Raw genomic sequence first — 22182 nt, forward strand, 5'->3', positions numbered from 1 at the left:
CACGCACGCACGCACGCACGCACGCACGCACGCACGCACACACACACACACACACACACACACACACACACACACACATACACACACACACACACACACAGACACACACACACACACACACACACACACACACACACACACACACACACACGTCATACAGTTTGAGAACCAGTGGTTTTACCAGACCACTGGATTGGCCTTGGTAAATAACCCACTGAGACCCAAGGCCCATTCTACAAATGGTTCTCACACTTTGAATATTTTTTCTAAATTGTTCATAAAATAGTAGCACGGCACCAAGTGACGCACTGTGAGCTTGTACATCTCCTATTTTTGAATAGCCATCGCTAAAAATAGTGGCACCAAAGGCTCTTAATAGAGCGACACACGGCCATACAATGGTGTACAGTATGTGTAAACTCGTGCTTTTTTGCACTGACCAATGGAGACTTTTGTTTGGCAACTCATTGATTGCCAAGGCCCGAGTTTCCCGAGTTTTTCCCCCGATGTCTCTGACGGCCCAGGCCAGAGTTATTATCATATTTATAAAATGTATTAAAAGAATAATTGCCGAAAAACTGTGCCGAAGTGCCAAAAATAAAGTGCTTCCTGTCTGCATTGTACATAGAGTAGAGTAGAACACGACTCATTACACACACACACACACACACACACACACACACACACACACACACACACACACACACACACACACACACACACACACACACACACACACACACACACACACACACACACACACACACACACACACACACACACACACACGTCATACAGTTTGGGCTAATGTAAGAAGAATGATGAGTACCTGGTTAAAGCGGAAGTGAAGCCTCCTCCTCATTATATAAATAAAATCATCTAAGCATATTTAGCTTGCTGCTTATCAGAAATGACATTTTCAAATATAGTTTCTTGAACGGAAATGTCAGCTTCCATTACTCACCAGCTGTAGTTCCAGACTCTATATAGCATTCTGAGATTGTGGAATATTTGTTTGGCTACGCGAGAATACATCCTGTGTGACATCAAATCGTGTCAATTAACACTGAAACAAGAAGCAGATAGAATGACACGTCACAGAAACATGTTGGAACTTTTTATTTAAAAAATAGTGTCCGGCTCTCATGTGACGTTCTCCAGAAGACATCGAGAAAAAACACCAGCAACATAGAAGACATGTATTTACCCAACAACACCTCGTGGCTTTGTGCTGTTCTGTGCAATTCTGTGACACGTTTCAACACACACGTCCAAATGCAGTGCAGTGTGCAACATTGTAAAATGTACAAATGTCTGTACCAGGGTTATTGATTAATTCAAAGTAAAATAAATGATCAAATAAACATATCAAAGAATCTACAAGCTCGATAATAGCTTTTGCAAATGTTCTTGCCCCTAACCAATCCATGAAAAAAGGAAACCAGCTTTAAAAAGTGCATCAAAACTTAACAAAATAAATATGAATAACCCTGGTCTGGCCCCAGCTATAAACACACCAACAGAGATATAAAGAAGTCTAAACATGTATTTGTGCATAGGATATACTCTATTACTACTACTACTACTACTACTACTAATACTAATAATGCTAATAATGCTAATAATAACAATGCATTTCAGGGTCAGACATAAAGCTTGACATCAGTTTAGGACAGGGGTCTTCAACAGGGGGTCCGGGACCCCTTGGGGGTCCTCAGAGTTACTACAGGGGGGCCGCCAAATCTTTGTGCGATAGGATAATTCTTTTAAATTGACAACTTGATAACCCTCGCATCCCTATTCTGAGGTGAACTTTAGCCAAAAATAGCAGATCTACAATCTCTCAATGATGATGAAAATCTCCATCACACTTTTTTTTTTTATATATTTTTTACGCCACGATTTTTGCAACCCATTTTTCTCACCCGGTGACTACTTAACCTGTAGTCCTGGTTTCCGCTCTCCCCCTGCCACGCCAGGGGACATTGGGGAGCACTCGGCTGGCTAGGAGGTAGTATAGAAACCAGGATTACTGTATGTTTTTGTGTGAGGGCCTATGCCCAAGGAGACACGGGGAGAACATGCAAATTCACCACAGAGAGGCCCCATCGCCAACCCCACCTAGGGTGTGGGTGCTGATGATGCGGGTGGAGGAACGCGCCCCCAGCACCCACAGCTTCCCCCGGCGGGAATTGAACCCAGGACCTTCCAACTGTGAGGCAAAGTGCTAACCACTGCACCACCGTGCCCCCTACCATCACACATTTATACAACATGTAGAGGGGGTCCCTGCTTCATCTCTCTTTCAGCTAAGGGGAAAACGTTGAAGACCCCTGGTTTAGGAGGCAGGTGCAACCCTGAAACACACACACCTGAGGATGAGTCAGAATGTAAAGGTGGTGTTACTGGTGTACGTGAAACGCTGTATGGTTTTACAAAGTGTTAAAAATAGCGCTCCATTATGATAGTCATTGCTATAGAGTGTTTGTTCACTAACATGGCTTCCCGGGTGGGATTGGATAAACAATTTACAAACGGTTAAAAAGTCCTCCCTGAACTCTGTGTGTGTACATCAGATGACTCAACAAGTGATTTTAGTGACATCCAGACACATTCCTGCGTGTGATTTTGTAATATTTCAGAAAAGCCAGCGACATGAAAGACCCAACACTTGAGCTACAAAAGCAACAAAACAAAGCAGAGCTGAACTTGAACTGTTCTCAGTGCTCCGATGGCACGGTTTATCAAGTAAAATAAAAACAAAAAAACATGGCACTTGTTTCTGACAGTGTTGATTTTGTTGACTAAAACTATGACGAAAGATGTTAGTCGGCTACCTTTTTTCACAGAAAAGAAAAATATATCAAGAAAAGAAACTAGCTATATCGACAATTTCTTCAACTTACAAAATAGACTAAAATGTCAGGGAGGGACTACAGTGGAGAACAATTCCAGTAGAACTAAAAGAGAAGTCATTTTATGTTTAGGTGCGCTCAGTGAACGAGTTATACCCACAGAGCTATGGGAGCCCTATTCTGGCGGCGCCGAAGGCGCCGCCAGAATAGGGCTCCCATAGCTCTGGGGGCCTTTCGCCGCCGCCGAAGGCGGCGGCGAAAAAAAATCGGGTAATTGCGGATATAAAGTCGCCTAAAACGGGTACTTTCCTATATTAAATCATATTAAATCGGGTATTTCGCGGATATAAAGTCGGCTAAAACGGGTATTTCCTATATTAAATCATATTTTTCCTTTCACAATATTAATTCGGGCTTCACATTGGCTATGTTGACAACTCCAGGCAGTCTTTTCTGTTCATATTAACTCACCATTATTGCTCAGCCTCCAGTTCCCAATTCCTCCATCTGATGATCTGAGCTCTGAGCCATCCAGCCAAAAGTTCCCGTTCTGGTAGCATAAAGTCGGCTAAAATGGGTATTTTTCTTTCTCAAAACAAGGCGGGTCGGGTTCATATTTATTTACTAAAAAAAACATTGTCACGGGCACAGGCACACTAAGGCTACAGTCTTGCTAAGACAGCGTTGTTTTGTTTGGTTGTTTGTTGCTGTCCGGCGTGTCCGCCTTCCTTTGTCGTCCGGGCCGTGGCTAGAACAAACACTCGATGCAGTGGTTCCTAGCTTACCCCATGCCCAGGCCATGGCGAGACCACGCAGCTGGGTAGGTCTGCATCCAGGGCCTCCTCGGCCCTGGGGGAAAGGTAGGAACCATTGCAGCGAGTGTGTTATAACCCGGACGGTAAAGGAAGACTCACACCCCACATTAAATGCGCCTGATTTATAATAATAAAATGAATAGTAGGATTAAACGGTGTGATGTCATTGTTCAGTCTTACTGTCTAACATGTTTATTTAGTATATCTAGTTAACATAAATAATATAAATTCTTCCAATGGAACATTAAAAAAAAAAAAAAAACGAGAAAAAAAAAAAAAAAAACACACTTAGAAAAAAAGAGACCCCAAAGGGGGTTGTTGACTATGGGGTCCCAGACTTTAACTATGGGAGCTAAGACCCCACTGGCACCCACGTAACTCGAACTCTGGGTGCGCTCAGTTTTGCGCACTGACAATAGCAGATCTACAAGCTCACAGCGCATAGCAGCTCGGCGAGTGAGAGCTAGTAGATCTGCTATTTTTGGCATGCTTAGTATAAATCCCCTGCTAAGATACATTTTTAGTAGACTAAATTAACTGTAGATTTAGTTGACTGAAATATTATGATATTTAGTTGACTAAAACTAAATGAAATTGTATTCAAAAGACTGATTAAACTACATTAAAAGTTTTAGACTCATTCATATTTGTTCTGGCTTGTCACGCCAACATGTGCGCTTGATGACGTTAATGAATGGGTTGAGAACAATGTCCCAGTAACAGGGACGTGCTGGCCATTGGGAAAAGCGGGACAACTCCCGAACGGCCGGTAATAAATAAAATAAAATGTCAGCCTTCGTTCCATTTTGGGGGCTGGACGGCCAACAAAGTAAATTGTCACTGTCGGGCAGAAACATTGTATCTCCAAGTTTCAAATTGATATATTTTTTAAAAAAAGCAAAAAAAAAAAGAAAAGTAGTGAAAACAGCAGATCTACAAGCACACAACGCCTCGCACCGCGAGGCGTTGTGTGCTTGTAGATCGGATAACTCATGTACAGTAATTGGCCCACTGGCTTGTCACTTGTCATGATCTGAAATGGCAAATCTTTGAGTAGCAGCAGCGCTATGGAGAGAGATCTCTCTCTATAGCGCGCAATGAGGGCCTCTGCAACTCTTTTTCCTGGGCTGAATCAGGGGCCCAGCACGTCCCTGCCCAGTAAATTCCATATTATTTTCTTTTTAGTAAATCAATACTACTTCGTTGTACAAGAGTATCGCATAAAAACTAGTGAAAATAGGCAATCTTTAAGCTCAGAACGGGTGAAAAGTGAAAGTGGCTACGTCTGCCTATAGGCTATGGGTTTTATAAATATTTAACCAATATTAAAGGGGCCACACCATGCTTTTAAAAACATATATTTTATATAAATATTGGTCCATAATACGGTTTTATACAGGTTTTAAAAGCCGTTCCAAGCCGTTTCAGATGCAATACCCAAATCCCTATGTTGGCAGCGGGGCGCTGTCTTTGGGCTAACATTGAAAACCTCTGTGGTGGTGGTGAGCGGGGACTTTACCACTGCGTCACCCGAGCGTCCAAATGCCCGACGACGATCACGATTAACCCATTCAGGCCTAAAATTATTGAATGCTTTAACCAGTGAAAAATAGCAGATATACAAGCTCACAGCGCGGCACCGAGTGCCGCGCTGCGAGCTTGTAGATCTGCTATTTTTGAAAAAGTCGTGAAAATGTGTGCAAATCTTTGAATATTATGTATTTTCAAAGCGAACGTTTGTAACTCAAATTTTGCTTCTGGGTGGTCCCTGAAACTAAATATTTTGAGATGGGGGTCCGTGGCCAAATAAATATAATTTTAGGGGTCCTTCACATGAAAAGGTTTGAGAACCACTGACATAGTAGTCTCTCAAGAACAGACTAACTGAGCTCCAGTTAAATGAAAAGGACCTTTTCTTTGACGATGGCTGGCCAGATTGTTGACATACAAACATCGGTTTTTCAAAAAATCTTAGAAGGATTCAAAAGACACTTATGTAATCGGGTCAAAAATCAAATTTTCACGATTTTTCAAAAATAGCAGATCTACAAGCTCGCAGCGCGGCACTCGGTGCCGCACTGTGAGCTTGTATATCTGCTATTTTTCAATAGTTAAAGCATAAAATATTGCGTCATAATGTGTTCAGGCCTAAATGCTTGATTTGCTTGATTTCAAACGAAGAACTCTTTACGCAATGATTTTCTGAAACATTTACGGAGTGAATCGATGGGAAATAGACTTCAGGCACTAAAGGCCATCATTTCTAATGAACTGAAGCGAGAAAGCTGCTTGCCCGATGCATCACAGCAAATCCGTAGTGAAAACGATGCAAAAGTCACATAGCAATGTTTTTATCCCGTCCACTGTGTGAACAATTCATGCACTGGAACTAAAGAGTTGTGTTCTACTCTACTCTATGTACAATGCAGACAGGACGTTAATGAATGGGTTGAGAACAATGTCCCAGTAACAGGGACGTGCTGGCCATTGGGAAAAGCGGGACAACTCCCGAACGGCCGGTAATAAATAAAATAAAATGTCGGCCTTCGTTCCATTTTGGGGGCTGGACGGCCAACAAAGTAAATTGTCACTGTCGGGCAGAAACATTGTATCTCCAAGTTTCAAATTGATATATTTTTAAAAAAAAGCAAAAAAAAAAAAAAAGTAGTGAAAACAGCAGATCTACAAGCACACAACGCCTCGCACCGCGAGGCGTTGTGTGCTTGTAGATCGGCTGTTTTCACTAGTTTAAATCATTTTTAAAATGATAAATACAAAACAAACGGTTTTGGACATACAAGGTTTCCACCCGACAACGACAAAATATAACTCATGTACAGTAATTGGCCCACTGGCTTGTCACTTGTCATGATCTGAAATGGCAAATCTTTGAGTAGCAGCAGCGCTATGGAGAGAGATCTCTCTCTATAGTGCGCAATGAGGGCCTCTGCAACTCTTGAATCAGGGGCCCAGCACGTCCCTGCCCAGTAAATTCCATATTATTTTCTTTTTAGTAAATCAATACTACTTCGTTGTACAAGAGTATCGCATAAAAACTAGTGAAAATAGGCAATCTTTAAGCTCAGAACGGGTGAAAAGTGAAAGTGGCTACGTCTGCCTATGGGTTTTATAAATATTTAACCAATATTAAAGGGGCCACACCATGCTTTTAAAAATATATATTTTATATAAATATTGGTCCATAATACGGTTTTATACAGGTTTTAAAAGCCGTTCCAAGCCGTTTCAGATGCAATACCCAAATCCCTATGTTGGCAACGGGGCGCTGTCTTTGGGCTAACATTGAAAACCTCTGTGGTGGTGGTGAGCGGGGACTTTACCACTGCGTCACCCGAGCGTCCAAATGCCCGACGACGATCACGATTAATCTCCCAGTTGCTTGATTTGCTTGATTTCAAACGAAGAACTCTTTACGCAATGATTTTCTGAAACATTTATGGAGTGAATCGATGGGAAATAGACTTCAGGCACTAAAGGCCATCATTTCTAATGAACTGAAGCGAGAAAGCTGCTTGCCCGATGCATCACAGCAAATCCGTAGTGAAAACGATGCAAAAGTCACATAGCAATGTTTTTATCCCGTCCACTGTGTGAACAATTCATGCACTGGAACTAAAGAGTCGTGTTCTACTCTACTCTATGTACAATGCAGACAGGAAGCACTTTATTCTTGGCACTTCGGCACAGTTTTTCGGCAATTATTCTTTTAATACATTTTATAAATATGATAATAACTCGGGCCTGGGCCGTCAGAGACATCGGGGAAAAACTCGGGAAACTCGGGCCTTGGCAATCAATGAGTTAAATTAATAGTGCGGAGCCAAACAAAAGTCTCCATTGGTCAGTGCAAAAAAGCACGAGTTTACACATACTGTACACCATTGTATGGCCGTGTGTCGCTCTATTAAGAGCCTTTGGTGCCACTATTTTTAGAGATGGCTATTCAAAAATAGGAGATGTACAAGCTCACAGTGCGTCACTTGGTGCCGTGCTACTATTTTATGAACAATTTAGAAAAAATATTCAAAGTGTGAGAACCATTTGTAGAATGGGCCTTGGGTCTCAGTGGGTTAATTTACCAAGGCCAATCCAGTGGTCTGGTAAAACCACTGGTTCTCAACCTGTGGGTCGGGATCCCCAGACGTGTGCAACGTTGTTTTCTCACTCAACAGTTAACAAACCAACATAAAGTTTAAGTGTATTGAGGGTATCTGCTCATTTCTAAGGTGACAATTTAAGGACTTCTTAATACCTCTAAAATTTAAAAAAATTGCCAAATAGTCAAATATTGGCGGCAGAAATTGTGAAAATAGACGATCTACATGCTCACAAAGCCTCGCAACAATAAAACCGTGTTACAAAAAGTAACGCCTCAACTCTTAGTGCTCGTCAGGGTGGGGGTGTCCCCAGTTAAAATAATTATGATATTTTTGAGAAAAAAAAAGAAGAAAATGCGGGGTACGTCCACAAAATATAAACTAATTTAAACTAGTAAGCCCACTTTAACCCATTAAAACCGGCAAAGTATCGGTGTAATTTTTGTGTTTATATTTTTATTAAGCAAAATGTTTTGACTCAAATCTTTACTTCAGAGCAGCCAATTATGTATCATTGTGCGAGGTCCTTGACATGAACTCGGGTCTTAAATGGGTTCAAAAATATAAAAGTAAACTTAAACCAAAAAAATAAATAAAAAATAAATAAAAAATCTTTAAAAAATCTAAACGAAAAAAGAAAACCTAATAAGAAATTCACCAAAAAACCAGGAGGCGATGGCGGCCTCTTGTGGCATTCACTGGGAGGGCACCATGTCCTTGATGACGGGCTCTCGGTTCAGGTAGGTGGCCCAGTACACCAGGTTGAATCCTCCGAACAGCACGGGGAACATGATGCGGGACATGCGGTCGATCTTGCTCACGCTGTTGAAGGTCTTCTTGCTCTGCTGCGGCTGCTGCTGCTCCTTGGCCCCGCCTCCTCCCCCTCCCCCTCCCGTTGCCTTGGAGACGGTGGGCAGCGTGGAGTTCTTGTTGGCCAGGTTGGGGGAGTAGTTGGCCACAGCCACGGCGTAGGCGTTGTTCTTCTTCACCACCGACGCCTCCTTCTTCTGCACGGAGAGAACAACACATTTTTAAACACTTAAAGGTCTTGTGGGGAAAAAAATACCGTATTTTCCGGACTATAAGGCGCACCGGACTATAAGGCGCACTGTCAATGAATGGTCTATTTTCGAACTGTTTTCATATATAAGGCGCACCGGAATATAAGGCGCACATAATAGACGCTACCGTTGCGTTATGCATCCAACAGATGGAGCTGTGCTAAAGGGAATGTCAATGTCAATGAATGATCCATATATAAGGCACACTGGACTATAAGGCGCACTGTAGTTTTTTGAGAAAATTAAAGGCTTTTAAGTGCGCATTATAGTCCGGAAAATACGGTAGGCTTTTTTCATGTTTCCTGACCTCAATTACACCTAAGCCCCGTTTTTACTGAGTCAAACTTCTGGAAGTTTTTTCCAAAATGACGGCAATTTTGAAATTCACGCCATGTGAAAACGGCCACTTATTTTGTCTTCCGTGAGTTTTGGTGTCCCAAACGTGACGGGAAAATACCTAGTAATTTTTGCCTAAAGTCCCGGCAGAATAGAAATATCCCCACAGTGAAAACGGCATACCGTGATTTTTACTTTTTTCGGACAAGCAGGTGCACGCAAGGAGCCAATATTAACAGTTAAAGCATTGTAATTGGGATTGAAAGCTTCAGAATCCATATTGCATTCGAATGTTATGTAAGCCAGCCAAACACAGAAGACAGACGTCGAGAAATGCAAGCTTAATGCTAGATCAACGCATGGTTTATTCTATAGCCTATTTGTAATTAAGCTGTGTGGGTTTTGATACAAGTCCGCTCTGGAGACAGGAGCGCGATGCGCTCGTAATGTGATAAAAGCTGGAATCTTTACCAACTTTTTTTACGGTGCTATAGCCTATTTTTTGTCTGAGTGAGACACAATGCGCTCATTTGGCCTATGCTGTGATGAAAGTTGGAAGCTACCAACTCAAAGAGCGGCATCATTAGTTAATAGTTTCTCGTCGTAAAGTGTTTTACTGAGCAGCGAGCGAGTGGATGACCAGCATCCATCGGTGACGCATGAAGAAAAAAAAACAAGCCCACAATCCCACATGTGCAACACGTTGCATAAGCGATCCTTTCTGAACCTTATGTGACACACATAAGGTTCACATGTGTTGTTTCATGAAGAATATTTCTTGTAACTTGTTAAATCCATTGGTGAGAGAGAAAAGGAGAGACGAACAGACGTGACTCGCTGCTGCTTTAGCAAGCGACCAAGCGTCCAGACGCAGACGGTGTGGTAAGCACTGGTTGCCATGTTTGCTAATTATAAGCGACTATGGTCTTGATTTCCGTAAAGTTGCTTGTATGTATTGATCGTTTCTGGCTGCTTTTTATTTGTTGTGATCTTTTAGATCGGTAATTGTCAAGTAGCTGATGTGGCGATGCTTATAGTTTTAAATTGCTTTTGTGGCCTAGATAATATCACTTTTTGGGGCTTATTTTCGTACACCTGGTTGCTTATTTCTCTCGCAAAGTCTGGCAACACGGATTTTCATTCCGTGACGGTTTAGTAGTGAAAACGATGTATTTTATGGCGATGCCAGCATTTTTGCTCATGTGAAAACACCCAAAAAACAAAACTCCCGGCAAGTTGAAAATGATTATGCTAATTATTTTGCAGGAAAAATTCCGGAACTGTAGTGAAAACATGCCTCTAGTCTGGGATCACTTCACTTTTCGGGGTTGTAACCGGTCTGGAGCGGAAACCACAACACGTCATGTTGTAGTACTCAAAGGACTACATTTTGCCGGAACTATCAAACCGGATTCAGTTTTAACACAAAATATTCCCCTGCGCTCAAGGACATACTTTTAGGGCCTACCTAATAAACTCCTTGATGCGGCGTAGTTTTGCTTTTGAAAAATTTGTTTGGTATATGCATCTTTTAGTCCAACTATTAGCGACTGGCAAGACTACACTAGGCTACTCGAGCATTTTAAAAGGGATTGGGGAAACAAACGGGGGGAACCAAATCAAAGCGACGCCGCTTCTTCTAGTGGTTTCCGCGCTTTAGGCGGAAACTAACCTCGCCTACCAGGCTTTCTCCCGGGAGAGAGCCTGGTGTTCGTTCACAACAGACCGTTTGGTTTCCGCCTAAAGTGCGGAAACCACTAGAAGAAGCGGCGTCGCTTTGATTTGGTTCCCACCGTTTGTTTCCCCAATCCCTATTAAAATGCTCGAGTAGCCTAGTGTGGTCTTGCCGGTCGCTAAAAGTTGGACTAAAAGATGTATATACCAAACGAATTTTTCAAAAGCAAAACTACTCCGCATCGAGGAGTTTATTAGGTAGGCCCTAAAAGTATGTCCTTGAGCGCAGGGGAATATTTTGGGTTAAAACTGAATCCGGTTTGATCTTTCCGGCAAATTGTAGTCCTTTGAGTACTACAACGTGACGTTTTGGGGTTTCCGCTCCAGACCGGTTACAAACCCGAAAAGTGAAGTGATCCCAGACTAGGCGGAAACCAAACGGACTGTTGTGAACGAACACCAGGCTTTCCCCCAGAAAGCCTGGTAGGCGAGATTAATTACACCCAAAAAATTAAATATTCAACATTCAGTGTTTTTTTTCTGTGATCTGTATTTTTTTGAATAATTAGGCTCAGAAAAGTGATTTAATTTGTCTCTGGACGTACGCATCATCATCCAGGGGAGGGTGTGGTTGTAGGGGAGGGTGTAACACCTTTGATGTTACTTCACATTGTGTTTGCATCGGTCCAATGCACCATCTACCAGTTGGGTTGTTGCGTTCACCCTCACCTACAATCACACCCTTCCCTGGATGATGATGCCGACGTCCAGAGACAAATGAACTCACTTTTCGGAACTTTTTGCGAGCTTGTAGATCTGCTATTTTTGAAAAATCGTGATTTTCATTTTGCAAGTCTTTGTATACAGTGTATCTTTTTTAAAAGCGAACGCTTGTAATTCAGATATTTGCTGGGGGGTCCCTGGAACAACATATTTTGAGATGTAAATTTCAAATACATGTGCATTTTGGGGCTCCTTGACATGAAAAAGCTTGAGAACCACTTATTTAGAAGACATTTATAGAATCTGGCTCAAAAATATTTGTAAAGGCAATTGGACAACAAAAACTTGCCAGTGAGGGATATGGTAATCTCCAAGCTCTTTCCAGCGTGTTATTGTGGTGCAGTTGACAGCACAGCAGGTCTTGAGTGCATTTAAAGGGTTTATTTTGAAGCCAGAAGATGATGACAGCATGAACAAAAGCCGGGTGTTAAACTGTAAATCAAACTTCTAACTGGCAACTAGAAATAAACGGAAAATAACTCAAAACAACTGAAAACAAACAAAAACAAAGGCACGCACAGATGGTTGAAAAAATATGTGGCTTCCCACTGTGATTGCCAATCCCTGGCAGCTGTGCCCCAGTGACACCCTAATGTAGACTGTGCCCCGCTATTGGTTGACTCCCAGCCTATGCCCAGGTCTCATCAGTCGTCATAGCAACCTCACAGAAGCACCTTTACATAGAATAAATGCATTGCAATAAAACACGTCCAATTCGCTGCAACAATATTCAAAGACTTGCACAAATGTTCACGATTCTTCTAAAATAGCAGATCTACAAGCTCGCTGTGGGCTTGTAGATCTGTAATTTTTTTTTTAATAGTTAAAGCTTAAAACAATGTTTAAAATGGTTCTAAATCTAGTGACACAGATTTGCGTTCAGGCCTAAATAGCATTCAGGCCTAGAATTATTGAATGCTTTAACCAGTGAAAAATAGCAGATCTACAAGCTCACAGTGCGGCACCGAGTGCCGCGCTGCGAGCTTGTAGATCTGCTATTTTTGAAAAAAAATCGTGAAAATGTGTGCAAATCTTTGAATATATGTATTTTCAAAGCGAACGTTTGTAACTCAAATTTTGCTTCTGGGGAGGTCCCTGGAACTAGATATTTTGAGATGGGGGTCCGTGGCCAAATACATGTCATTTTGGGGGTCCTTCACATGAAAAGGTTTGAGAACCACTGACATAGTAGTCTCTCAAAAGAACAGACTAACTGAGCTCAAGTTAAGTGAAAAGGACCTTTTCTTTGACGATGGCTGGCCAGATTGCTGACATAGAAACATAGGGTTTTTCAAAAAATCTTAGAAGGATTCAAAAGACACTTATAGAATCGGGTCACAATTCTAATTTTCACAATTTTTCAATCTACAAGCTCACAGCGCGGCACTCGGTGCCGCGCTGTGAGCTTGTATATCTGCTATTTTTCACTGGTTAAAGAGGTGGTGCCATGATTTCCCCCCCCCCTATAAAACATGATTATCAGGTATTATGATTATACTAGGAGGAAGATTTTTTCCAAAAAAGTATACAGAAAGAGTTAGAATTGGGTTCTTATGTGGCCACACCCCCAGTTCATTAAGTATGCATGGATGGCATGGGTGGTGACCCAGCTGATATAGCCACACCCCACAGTGTTGGGTGAATGGTAAATAGGGGAGGAGTTGATACTGTGACATACTTAGTATCTGTGTTTTTTAACTGACACTTTTCACCACAAGGTGGCAGCCTCCAAGAGAAAACAAACAAATACTAAGAGAATACATCATTTCTAAAAAATTCTAGGCCTAAATGGGTTAAAACACACATATAAAGATCTAAAAAAAACCTGAACCAGAACCTGGTGTACCTGTACCTTGTCGTTGACCACGGTCTTGCCGTCCCAGGCCCAGCCTCGCTTGGTGAAGTAGTTGACGGTGGCGAACTCGATGAGCGCGGAGAAGACGAAGGCGTAGCACACGGCGATGAACCAGTCCATGGCCGTGGCGTACGCCACCTTGGGCAGAGAGTTGCGGGCGCTGATGCTCAGAGTGGTCATGGTGAGCACCGTGGTCACGCCTGGAGACAGGGGTGGGAAAAAAGTAATTTATTTTTTTATTTTATTTAACCCATTCCCTGCGAACCCAAAATATGGATGTGCGCTAATACTGCCAGGAATATCATTAATTTTCAGTTCAACATTACAGGATTAAAAGGGGGCTTTGAATGCCTAGAGGCTGTGTTGGATTTAATATATCACCAGAGAGCGCCAACGACAAGCTTTTCAACATATTCTATGCTATTCAAGGTTTGAGTGATCACGTGTTCTGCTGCGCCGTTTACATTGGCCTGGAGCTAACCATTTGCGTGGAATAGCGCGGGACGCTGTGCGCCACACGCGCGCTTGATGGTGTAATTATTATGATGGGACATGTATCTACACCACAGACACTTCAAACCGGGTCAAAATCCGACGGAATGGACAGTAGTGTGTATTGAAAATAACGGCTAGGAGAGGCCATTTCACACAGAGGACCCCTGAAAAACCGGTGACGGCATGAACTCATCCTTAGATTTCACAGTCACTCGTTACAATGCTATCAGTCAGGTAAGACCCTTTCCTCCGCCGAAAATATTAAAAAGAAATGCAAAAAAATGCTTTTAATATAAACGTCGATTATAGTTGCTCGGCAGAGAGTCTCCTAGTTAGAATGTCGATCTCGGAGTCGACCCGCAGTTAAGTAAAGGTATCGGTAACATGTTCTATGAAGCACACTTATAATGCATTATGAAGGCATTCATAATGCATTATAATGCATTCATAATGCTTCATAACTACACAAAGTGTTACCAAACATTTGAACACTCATCTTTTATTTTCTCTAATTACAATCGAAAATATGAACCCTTGTTGTAAAAAACTAAAGTTGTCCTTTAAGTTTATGAGTTTATTTTTATGTTTATTTTTTGTAATACATCTTGAACCAATGAAAGGCATTAACAAGAGCTTGTTACTAAATTAACAACATTGGAACACATTTTATTAAAGTATATAAACATGTATATTTGTTTTGCATCATCTGAAAAGTAACGTTTTTGACGATACACGGTTTCCAAAGAAAAAGGTGAAACATGGACACAGCAAGGATCTTCATAATGGATGAGCTCTAAAGTGCACAAAACACTACAGGAAATGACTTTCCAAACCACAACAACAGCAGCAGCAGCAGCAGCAGCAGCACTTCCTCCGCTGGGACTGATTTGGTCAAATATAGAACACACGGATGCGCCGCGCGCACACACACACACACGCACACGCACGCGCACGCACGCACGCACGCACGCACACACGCACGCACACACGCACGCAGGCACAACATCAGTAAATACTCAAACCACTGCACCACTGGGAAATATATATATATATATATATATATATATATATATATATATAATTTTCGTGAACATCCTACCAGACTGAACCATCTCGACGCCTCAGGCAGATGGCAGCTGGAAAAGGGAACGTGGCAGCGCAACTAAATACCCCGAGACGCACAGCAGGGGAAGAAGAACACCGGGGATATTTAAAGCACCTCATTGAGAATCAAGGAAACGCAAGAGAACTGGTGAAACTGCAACGCTCCTGACAATGATTTAGTCAAAAAGATGTTTACAAGGAAATGCTATACAGTGAGTCTCAAAACAAAATGATTCATTTAATGGCTAAAAAAAGTGCAAAAAAAAATAAAAAAACACTTGTAGCTGAAGTTAAGGATGCAGGTGGCTTTCATAATTTCAGATGAAACAATGAATGTACTCCCTTTACCCGTTCTCCCATTAGTCCTTGGGCCGAGACCCAAAGTTTCACTATTGGTACGGCCCCACCTGTGATGACAAATTATATTTGTCTGATCCCCCATTGAAAGTGTTTTAGACACATGTGCATATCTTGGTATTGGCTTATGTTTAGGACATACTGCAATGTGTGGTATAATTTTTAAGGGGACACTTTGAGCTTTCATTCAAGCCCTTTTGTGAACATGTATGATAAGTAGCCTACAGTGGTCACTAAAACTCTTTTTCTTTTTTCACAATTTCAGGCACATCTGACCCAGGAGGTGGCATCCTCCAGCTAAAAACCCAAATAAAAAGAGAATGCATAATTGCTCATAACAACCACACCAGGGGGTCTAATGAAGTACTGTCAACCTTCTAGATACATGACACATTGGCTTATGTTTAGGACATACTGCAATGTGTGGTATAATTTTAAGGGGACACTTTGAGCTTTCATTCAAACCCTTTTGTGAGTATGTATGATAATTAGCCTATAGTGGTCACTGGAGCTCAACCCTTTTGTGAGTATGTATGATAATTAGCCTATAGTGGTCACTGGAGCTCTTCAAACTTATGTATATTTTTTTCTTTTTCTTTTTTCACAATTACAGCCAATAACCATACCGTATATGTTCTTTTAGTTCTGTGGCATCAAGAAAAATCTGAGTTACTGAACACAACAACTGGAATACTGACATAATCCTAAGGATTCAGGAAATGTACAATTTACCCATATTATTTCATTCTCAGGTGGTAATTTCCATCCTTCCTAAACAACAAGCACTTTTTTAATGAGAAATAGACAGTTCAATAGGCCTACGGTATATGAAAGAATACCACTAAACCTCCCTACACATTGATACAAAAGGTTTTTTCAATTGATTATGGTACTGTTAGGGATGCTGAACATCCCACAAATCGTTGCACTTTGTGGTTGCACTTGGCCAAAAGTTATAGTGCTGAAGTAGTTTGTGTGTTTTGTAATAATAATCAAAATCTACAGTAACACAGTAACTTGTAATTAAAGTGTTCACTGTAGTAGAGTGAGTATAATATCTGTAATGGAAGTAAACATATTGAACATAGGAAATACTACAGTGAAGTAGAAAATACATAAATATTTTTTCTCAAGTAGAGTACTTGAAGTAGTTGAGTCTCTTCAGACTCCACCTAGCTTCAGCCATGGACTGAAGACTCACCTCTAACTACTGTAACACTCCCCCTCCCTCAATGACCACACATGAAGCTAAATAGCATTTTTAGGTTTTAGAAAAGTTATTTTTTACTGATTAGGTGCGTGGTCTACCTATGTTATTATTGATTCTAGATTTGTATTCCTATGCATTTGTTGTATTGTTGTTGATGTACTGACATATTATCTTGCTTATTATATTGATGTATTACCTGCTTATTGTAAGTCGCTTTGGATTAAAAGCGTCTGCTAAATGCCTAAACTGTAAACTGTACTTGAGTAAATAATCGTAGTTACTTTCCACCACTGATGATTGGGCTGCCACTATGCAAGGTTGTTGCATTCTGGATCCTAAACAAAACTGTCTATGGTCATTGTCATGCACATCATTTTGAACATACCGGTAAGTATGGTTTCTAATCAGTGGCGTCAGTTCAGCAAAAGCTAAGGTATGGCAACATGACTGGTGTCATGTTGCCATACCTTATCACGTTGATGACACCAGTCATGTTGCCATAATTAGCAACAGGCATGAAGAAGATGATTACTATCAGTGGATAGTGTTATTTTACTGCAGGCACAAGTACTGCCACACTAGAAAAGAATGTGCCTGTACGCTGACCTATTTGTCAAGATAGGGGGGGATACAAGTGTTGTGGAGAATATAATACCTTGTGAAAGCAATCATTTTGCTCTAATTTGGACTGTAGTTAGTTTAAAGTAATTTAATAACAGAATAATCAACGCAGATAGTCATAAAGACATTCGTGAATTCATTTTAAGAAGTAGAGTTATTTTTTTTCCTCTGGAGCCAAGGTATGGCAGCTCCCGAAATGCCTTTGGGACACTTCAGACGCTGAGGAGTTCCATTGAAGGCAGTGCAAAGTGCCACGCTGTGTTTGAGCGAATGACAGCTAATGAACAATGTGCAGGTGGGGCTAGAACTGCAGGGGCGTCACAAGGGGTAGGAAAGTGGGACTGAGTTACTAGGGCCCAAGGTGGTGGAGGGGCCTTAATTATTTTATACTTTAGCTATTGAAAAATAGCAGATATACAAGCTTACAGCGCGGCACCGAGTGCCGCGCTGCGAGCTTGTAGATCTGCTATTTTTGAAAAGTCGTGAAAATGTGTGCAAATCTTTGAATATATGTATTTTTTAAGCGAACATTTGTAACTAAAATGTTGCTTCTGGGGGGTCCCTGGAACTCAATATTTTGAGATGGGGTTCCGTGGCCAAATACATATCATTTTGGGGGTCCTTCACATGAAAAGGTTTGAGCTCCACTGACATAGAAACATGGGTTTTTCAAAAAAACCTCAGAAGGATTTGAAATATTCAAAGATTTTCATGATTTTTCAAAAATAGCAGATCTACAAGCTTGCAGCGCGGCACTCGGTGCCGCGCTGTGAGCTTGTATATCTGCTATTTTTCAATAGTTAAAGCACAGGGGCCCCGCAGTGAATCCTTGTAACCACACCAGGGCCCAGAATTTTGTGCGACACCCCTGTAGAACTGTCACGTCGCTCAGTGACACCCGATGGAATTGCCGTGCGGAAGCTACAAAGATAACTTTGATGAACGCGTTGACACTCTCACAGGAATCAAATCCACAACTTTAACATGGTGTAAGACTTTTCAGCCTGACTTACTGTACGCAGAGTTTTTATCTGTGACAGCTTCTCCTCCTTCTTTAAGGGCTTCTTTTAAGGGAGCTCGCCTGGGGAACCAGAGCCCCTGGTTGTCCCAGTTAAGGGTAGCAATGTCGATGTGTGTCCCTGAGCAAGACTCTTAACCCCTCATTGCTCACACGCTCCTTGTGGGCAGCAAATAAGCTGGGTTGGGCTGAAAATACTTAATTTCCCTTGCGGGAGGAAATAGGTATCTATTATTATTATTATTCTAAAATGATGGAAACAAGACTACAACATTTGCAACGCTGCATTTGCAATGGTGAAAGCAACTGTTGACACGGTTAAAGAGCCTAGAGGGAGAGTTTGCAATGCATCCCAAGTTTTCCTGTGTGTTAGTCAACCCCTGGTCTCAGTGTGAAATGTATTTCCAGATTTGGTGGATTGTAATAATACACCAGAGTATTATTACAGATGTCAGTTTATGCACCTTTATGCTAAATGTAGTGACATATGTTAGACTTAATGAAGTGATATAGCCTATTTGAGTATCGATATTGAGTTCTCACAGATAATTGTTATTAGTTATACTGTGCATCACCATTATTTCAAACTTTAGCCTATATGGTACGAGCAATGGTCAGCACATGCGGAGGAAACCAGGTTCAAATCCTGGGTGGAAGAGGGAAGTTACATATGTCAGGGGTCTTCAACAGGGGGTCCGGGACCCCTATGGGGTCCTCAGAGTTACTACAGGCGGTCCTCCAAATCTTCCAATCCTTGTTATATTAACAACTTGAACCCTATGTCCATATTCTGAGAACTGTAACCAAAAATAGCAGATCTACAAGCTCACAACGACTCGCGCTGCGAGGCGTTGTGAGCTTGTAGACCGGCTATTTTCGGCAAAGGGGTTTGTGAAAATAGCAGACTAAGTACAGAGTGAAAGGTCAAGTCAAATGGACATGAATCCAAAATACACTGATGATTGTGCTGTTAAACAATGAAACTATATGAAAGCTATGAAAAGGTTGTGGGGGTCCCTGCTTCATCTTTATCTCAACTAAGGGATCCTTGGCCTGAAAACGTTGAAGACATGATGTGTCTGACAAACACAAGTATCTGAACACAACCATGGGGTGCGTGTGTGTGTGCGTGCGTGCGTGCGTGCGTGCGTGGGACCCACTCATGTACTGTACCTGCTGGCAGCAGTACATGTGCATGTAAAGCTGACCTCAGAGTTTGGTTATTACTGTATGTACAGCCATCATCGTGTACAGTTACCTTTGTGTGAAATCTGAAGTGCATTTGCACATCTCATCTTTCCTGTGCCGGGTTCATGGCAGAGAAGATTAATGTCTTAAAAGATTAAATTAAACTTCCTCACCGCTACTGCAATCAAGGCGAGATTATGGATTAATTTTGGAGAGTTTGTGAAGCACTGCAAATATATAAGTCACTGACGAGAGATGTTCGTATGTGCACACCTTGTATGCGCAAAACTCGTACTTTTCAGGAAATGGGAAAAACGACCTGTGTTCAATTGTATCCAATGTTATAATTTAGTTGCAAGCTCTTGTTGCTTCCGTCAGGTCGCAATTTACTATGAAAACCTCCGCCGGCTGTCTGTCAGTCCCTCCGTCTGTCCGTCACGTCAAGTCACACTTTTGGCCCTACTCTTATCTCCGGCACCGTTGCCCCTATCCATGCCAAACTTTGCACACACAATCTTTGGCTGGCAAACCACAACCTCCACCCCTGATTTCTCACATGCCCCTCTTCTAGTGCCACCCTGAGGTTGCCAAGGCCAATGTGTGCATACATGCTTATCTTTTCGATTAGGGAGTCTTACTGGTTTATACTTGTCATTCATTGGTTCAATGATTGAAAAACCTGCACACACACTTTAAGCTGGTGAGAGTGTGCGTACAGAAAAAAATTAAGGTGCCAACTAGAATCGAAACTGGTTCTTCAGAGCCATGCCAAGGCCGTTAAAAAACCTTAACGGACGGCTTAACACATATGGTGCCAACCCCGAGTTTCCCGAGTTTGTATTGGTACTAGTGCTGTGCCAACCCCGAGTTTCCCGAGTTTGGGCCGTTTTTGAATTTTTTTTTTTTTTTTTTTTTCAAAAATCTTTTTTTCAAAAATTTTCTTTGGACCTCCAGAAATGTATTAGGCATGATCGCGATCGCGAAATTGCATGTTTAACCCACATACCAACCCATTCTTTCAAACATGGCAGCCATGTTTGTTTACATCTGAAGAAAACATAATGGCTGATAAATCATGAATGCCTGCACGGATTTCCAAGCGGATTTTTTTGTTTGAAAGCTGTGAACAGCATCTACACACGTGGTGCATCATCTAGGCATGGGCGTGCACTTTTTACACACTTGCACAATTACATGGAAGTCTATGGTAACCATGGCAACGCGGGACATTGGCCGGAAAAAAATCATTGCAACATAAGTGTTAACGGCTGTTCGCACGCACGCACGCACGCACGCACGCACGCACGCACGCGCGCGCACACACACACACACACACACACACACACACACACACACACACACACACACACACACACACACACACACACACACACACACACACACACAGACACTATGTGAAATATTGAAACAATGGTGATATTGATTTAAAGTCATATTGTTTTCTCACCAAACACAGTCCTGGCAGGGACAGATTCTCTGTTGAGCCAGAAGGACACCTGTAACATAATTAATACAATGAATTAGTGAATACATTCATGTAAATGAAACTAGCGTTTTTATTTATTTATTTTTTGCTTTGTTTTCTGTACAGTATGTTGGTCGCTCTGGATTAAGAGCGTCTGCTAAATGCCTAAACTGTAAAGTGTAAACTGTGGTGGGGGGAATTTCTGAAAATAAAATTGTGAGTGATAAAAAAGGGAAAAAAAAGAAAACCAATTAAAGAAAGATAGATGGATGGAAGGAATAAAGTCCAAAAAATATTAGTAGAAGTACAGGTAGTTGTTGCGACCGAAGATCGTAGTTTACAAGGTCGCAGTTTACTATGAGAAACGTCACAGCTTGTTATTTGCGTGAAGATGTGTACACATTTTTACGGTCTATGGGTTTGCTTCTCTGACATCATGCTCTGGCTTCACTGTGATGTCACACTAACAGAATACCTTTTATGTCCATATATGGAGTTCCCTGACGTCATATATTAATGATGCCCTGTTAGAGAGATCCCTGTGATGCCAGGGGGAACAAATCCCTTACAGCCCATATATGGAGATATGGAGATCCCTGTGATGCCAGCGGAACAAAATCCCTTTTATGCCCATATATGGAGATCCCTGATGTCCACATCACTGTGGCGCGCTTGTCGCCCTGAGGCGTCTTACTAGTGATAATACTAACCTGTGACAGTATAACGGTCATGATGCAGGGTAGGTACGTCTGGATGACAAAGTATCCGATCTTCCTCTTCAGGTGGAAATGAGCCGTCATCACCGTGTACTCACCTGGAGACAGGGGCAAAAAGTAACTAAGTACATTTACTCAACACTGAACTTAAAGTGATTTTTCTACTGTTTATGTGATATGTTATTTACCCAAAATGGCCGCAGTTGATCTAATTAGTCTAAAATGTATTTTCAAAGAAATCTGACTCAAATATATGTTAAAAATACTTAGGGGGAATTTTAGAGACATGAAGTTTTGCAAGGTAAATTGCATGGTGCATACACTTTAACTTGGAGATTCAAATACACACACAAACGACCCAATTGGCATTGTGTGCTTGCAGATTAGCCATTTTCGCTATGTTTGTGTGACACTCTTCAACGATGACGTAGGACTTACGAAGAAGAAGAAAAAAAGGAGATATGATATTTCTTCCCAACAGCAATAATAT

At 41.6% G+C, this 22182-nt stretch overlaps 1 protein-coding gene across 1 annotated transcript in view; it reads right to left on the reverse strand.

Annotated features, from left to right (window-relative positions):
- Window positions 1-8483: 8483 nt before the first annotated feature.
- gabra2a (gamma-aminobutyric acid type A receptor subunit alpha2a) overlaps window positions 8484-22182 on the reverse strand; it is a gene marked incomplete at its 3' end in the record, with an annotated part of 18273 nt that continues 4574 nt past the window's right edge. Inside the window, exons 4-7 of the mRNA XM_080750426.1 lie at window positions 21687-21790; window positions 20959-21007; window positions 13495-13697; window positions 8484-8795 (exon numbers count right to left, since the gene is read on the reverse strand). Coding sequence (XP_080606552.1) covers window positions 8484-8795; window positions 13495-13697; window positions 20959-21007; window positions 21687-21790 — 668 coding nt within the window. The remainder of the gene's footprint in view (window positions 8796-13494; window positions 13698-20958; window positions 21008-21686; window positions 21791-22182) is intronic.

Source organism: Nannobrachium achirus, assembly GCF_963921795.1.
Source record: "Nannobrachium achirus genome assembly, chromosome: 20".
NCBI lineage: Eukaryota > Metazoa > Chordata > Actinopteri > Myctophiformes > Myctophidae > Nannobrachium > Nannobrachium achirus.